Source organism: Esox lucius, chromosome 2 (genome assembly GCF_011004845.1).
Source record: "Esox lucius isolate fEsoLuc1 chromosome 2, fEsoLuc1.pri, whole genome shotgun sequence".
NCBI lineage: Eukaryota > Metazoa > Chordata > Actinopteri > Esociformes > Esocidae > Esox > Esox lucius.
This window is the reverse complement of record NC_047570.1, coordinates 34,277,625-34,282,194: the sequence shown is the minus strand read 5'-3', so window position 1 is coordinate 34,282,194 and position 4,570 is coordinate 34,277,625. Positions and strand designations below refer to the sequence as shown.

Genomic DNA, 4,570 nt, shown 5'->3' with positions numbered 1-4,570 from the left:
CTGACATCCACGAGCTGACATGAACATCTTTACTAAAGTCTACGGACTAGCCCAACAAACCAGGTATGTTCAGGGTGATGATGTCAGGGGCCTGGCGGGGGGTCGGGGGTGGTGCCTGTCCCATTTGCGTGGGGGTCAGGGGTGGTGCCGGTCCGTGACCCCCCTGCAGAGCCCCCCTGGCATCTGTGTGCATGTTTGTCTCTGTCTAATTTGGTTTGATCTCTACGCACATTACACCAAATGTCACCCCAATCATCACCTTTAATGTTTCAAATATTCTTCAGTGGAATACACATAACTTAAAATAGACATAGGAATCAAGTAGAAATAGGTGTTTTTAGGATTGTGTATAGTATTCTCTTTTTAACCATCTGCTTTTGAATGATGGCTCGCGTGATGTCTGTTAATGGGGAAAGCATAAAAACACGAATGCCAAAAAAATATGCCATAGTTAGTTATAAAGGTCTGATTCTAAGGGAGCAGTTCCAAACCGCACCATTACCTTTTTAGTTTACTACAGTTATGAGCTATGTAGGCTAAATGTTTCCACTGGGACCCAGAATAAAGTCTCAGAGTAAGTTATGGACACGACTGTGTGGATAGGTTTTCTGGTCGTATGCAAACACATAAATCAAATTCTTTAAATCAGGTGACAAATTCAATCAAAAACTAGCTTTGTGTTAGATTTGCTGTCAGTTAAAACAAAAAGCTCTCAAAATTCAAATTTTCTTGAATTGCATTTCAGCTTGGTTTGCTTAATTGATTGATATTTAAACTGAATTATGTGTGTTAATGTTTAGTATGTGGAACTGTACATTCACACGTGTTGCTTTTGTCTTCATCCATCCAGCCCTGATTTGGCTGACAGCTACTTTATTCAGTGGGGTGTACTTTTGAGGTGACTGGTTAAAAATGCATGCGCTAATGGTAGATCCTCCAAATTGCGTCCGCAGCAAGCTGGGGTCTGTGCTCCAACGAGCCTTCTACGGGTCCAGTGGGAGGGTAGGTCAAACCTCATCTTCAACTTCATCACCTTCACCAGATAGGACACAATATACAGGACAGAAATATACTCCATCATTATCCCACTGAACACCACAATATACAGGACAGAAATATACTCCATCATTATCCCACTGAACACTACAATATACAGGACAGAAATATACTCCATCATTATCCCACTGAACCCCACAATATACAGGACAGAAATATACTCCATCATTATCCCACTGAACACTACAATATACAGGACAGAAATATACTCCATCATTATCCCACTGAACACTACAATATACAGGACAGAAATATACTCCATCATTATCCCACTGAACACTACAATATACAGGACAGAAATATACTCCATCATTATGCCACTCAACCCCACAATATGACAGCAATATTCTCCATTATAATAGAAGTCACCTAGGGTGGTTTAACAGTCTGTACCCATGAACCCCCTGCTATTTCAGCACTCTTCTCTTATATATTTCATGGCAGTTTATTTGACCACATACGCAAAGAGACACTGACTTAAATAGTTGTTGTTTTCCTTAATGTTGGTGTTGGTGATGTCCTGTTGTGGTTGTTGCGATTGTGTTGCCAGGTGACCCTTTTCGAACAGCGTAATTTCGCCGGCAGACGTCTGGACCTAAGTGCCGACTGCCAGAAACTAAGCGACAAGAACTTCCCAGAGAGATGCAACTCTGTGCAGGTGGAGAGCGGAGCGTAAGTGGAGCAGCGCCGCCTAGTGGGATTAACATGTCATAGTAATATGACAAACGATACTGTCAGGTTAGGGTCAGAGCGCGCCGCCTTTGTTTTCTGGAGGGCGGGCTGGTGCCGGGATCTGGGTGCCGCGATCTGGGTGCCGGGATCTGGGTGCCGGGATCTGGGTACCAGGATCTGGGTGCCGGGATCTGGGTACCGGGATCTGGGTGCCGGGATCTGGGTACCGGGATCTGGATGCAGACAGGCACTCTCATTTAATTATCTGGTGCCGGATTCTGCAGGAGTTACTCACATTCTTGTTAAGTGTAAGTCAGATGTTGAAACAATATTATGATGTGTGTCCCTGTTTCTGTCAAATGCACTGAGGGACGGGTCAGGATGAGCTGCCTGGCCAGATGACCACACTCACATAGTTAAAACTGCAGTAAAACGCTCATTACCGCCCCCTGGTGGCAAAATCTAAAGCTTTCTAAAGCACCACACTTTTTCTCGTTTATATATCTGTCTTTATTTTGCAGTACATTTACCTCAGACCTGTCGTTCACCGCTTTCATTTGTCCGGGCGTCTGTCAATCTCCAGGGCTTGTTTCTCATGCACATGCATGTGCGTGTGTGTGTGTGTGTGTGTGTGCATGTGTGTGTTTGTTTCAGATGGGTGGGCTACGAGCATGAGAACTTCCGAGGACGCCAGTACCTGTGGGACATGTCAGAGAGGGGCGAGTACAACTGCTACGACAAGTGGTGCGCTCAGGTCGACCATGTGTCCTCGGTGCGCTCCATCAAACAGGTGAGATGGCGCGGACACTGGTGGACCAAGGAAACACACACACACACACAGAGAAATGCGAACACACCGAAAGATACAGACACATCCGAGCACAGACACCCTCACACCAAACCTAAACGCTCTGTCTGCTGTTAGGATTCTTCTCCCGCCCGGGCTCACCTGTTTGAGAGACCGGGCTTCTCCGGCAGGAAGACGGAGCTGCAGGATGACATCCCTAACCTAATGAGTCGTTACAGCCTCAACCGGGTCGCCTCCATCCGCATCCTCGGAGGAGCGTGAGTAACACTTTCGTAGGAGCGCATCGACCCCCAACCCACCTGGTCCAAACACGTTTCCTAAATGCCACCATACACCCACATGGCCTCTGAGTACTTTTCTGGGACATGACAACCTTCTATGGAGGTGAAACACTGCAGCTTGGTCCGATTGGGTTGGTCAGTAGATACTCCCAGCGTTGTAATGTCTGACCCCTAGTTCAAGCAACCACAGAACTAGTTTCATAGCTCCATCTCTCTCCCTGTCTCTGTCTTTCTGTATTTGTGTGTGTATGCCTGTCTGCTTTACTCTGTCTATCTGCCTGTCGGTCTGCCTACCTGCCTGCCTGTCTGTCTGTCTGTCTGTCTGTCTGTCTGCCTGCCTCTCTGTCTGCCTGTCTGTGTCTGTCACTCTGTCTACATGCCTGCCTGACTGTCTGTCTGTCTCCGCAGGTGGGTGGTGTACCAGGAGCCTAACTATAGAGGTCCACACTATGTCCTGGAGAAACGGGACTACAGCAACGCCTCTGACTGGGGCTCTCAGAGCAGCACTGTGGGCTCCATGCGCAGAGTCCGCTTCAGCAACTGACTCACATAGCACGTCCTCAACTCTCCCCTGGCCTCACACAGCACATCCTCAACCCTCCCCTAGCTAGCCCCTCATCTAGCCTCACACAGCACGTCCTCAACTCTCCCCTAGCTAGCCCCTCATCTAGCCTCACACAGCACATCCTCAACCCTCCCCTAGCCAGCCCCTCCTCTAGCCTCACACAGCACATCCTCAACCGTCCCCTAGCTAGCCCCTCATCTAGCCTCACACAGCACGTCCTCAACTCTCCCCTAGCTAGCCCCTCATCTAGCCTCACACAGCACGTCCTCAACCCTCCCCTAGCCAGCCCCTCCTCTAGCCTCACACAGCACGTCCTCAAATCTCCCCTAGCTATCCCCTCATCTAGCCTCACACAGCACGTCCTCAACCCTCCCCTAGCCAGCAAGAGGGCGCCAAGACACACATCACCTCCCACCTACCGTCACACTCTGTCAGCTTAATAACTCACACATTATGAATCGCAACCAGAAACCTATTTTAATAATAAACAGTAAAAAGACAACTGGTTTACTTTCCCCTTTTTTTGTTGGTGATGATGATGGCGATGATGTCACTAGTTTGTGTTTCTCATAGGTTGACAGCAAGCGCTTCTACTATGTGCAGAGGAGCAGCTTTCTTGGTGAAGCGAACACACTAACGAGTCCTTGAAGTGTGAGTGTCGTTCGGCCTTTATGTCGCCTTTATCAAAACCTTTACAGGTACCGTACACGTGGTAGCAGATGTCAAACGGTCATGTTTTGAACACTAAACAACACAATCTATAAAACGAAGCAACAGCTAAAACAAAAAAGTTAACTTCCAAACGCTTGAAGAAGTAGCATAGCACTGTGCCTTCCTGCAACTCTGAAGCTGAGCAAGTTGGAGCCTGGTTGATCCCTGGATGGGAGACCGGATTCTGCAGGAGTATTTTTGGAGGATTCAAGGTGCTGTCTTTTGGAGGGGACTCTGTGGTAACTGAAGATCCCTATCACATCATGGCAACTTAATCATCCCTAGCTTCCGATTGGCTCATTCATCCCCTCTGATAAGCACCGTAACAAAAGACACACCTGTAAAGTGTTAAATGTATACAATCAATGTTACGGGTTAAGAGCTTCAGCTAACTAATGAAAATGTCAAATACATCACTGTGGAAAGTTTAAAAAAAAAGGGAAAAAAGGGAAACAGGACATAAAAACAAGGAAAGTG

The 4,570-nt window shown here is 47.4% G+C and overlaps 1 protein-coding gene across 2 annotated transcripts; it reads left to right on the top strand.

The window, feature by feature from the left end:
* crybgx (crystallin beta gamma X) lies at nt 1–3,699 on the top strand. Of its 2 annotated transcripts, XM_034287494.1 has the most exons (7): nt 1–63; nt 954–1,002; nt 1,607–1,728; nt 2,383–2,518; nt 2,654–2,793; nt 3,226–3,368; nt 3,497–3,699. In XM_034287494.1, exons 1-6 carry the CDS (start codon nt 20–22, stop codon nt 3,359–3,361), a joined length of 627 nt encoding a protein of 208 aa, XP_034143385.1. In that variant the 5' UTR covers nt 1–19; the 3' UTR covers nt 3,362–3,368; nt 3,497–3,699. The 2 variants fall into 2 exon arrangements, with proteins under 2 accessions (XP_034143385.1, XP_010896308.1); XM_010898006.2 differs by having other exon boundaries at nt 2–63; nt 3,226–3,699.
* Nucleotides 3,700–4,570: the final 871 nt, after the last annotated feature.

Excerpts from the sequence above, each read along its gene's own strand:
- crybgx (XM_034287494.1), top strand. The coding sequence starts at position 20 with ATGAACATCTTTACTAAAGTCTACGGACTAGCCCAACAAACCAG. Across the intron at positions 1,729-2,382 it reads GTGCAGGTGGAGAGCGGAGC|ATGGGTGGGCTACGAGCATG; the intron begins GTAAGTGGAGCA and ends TGTTTGTTTCAG. Across the intron at positions 2,794-3,225 it reads ATCCGCATCCTCGGAGGAGC|GTGGGTGGTGTACCAGGAGC; the intron begins GTGAGTAACACT and ends CTGTCTCCGCAG.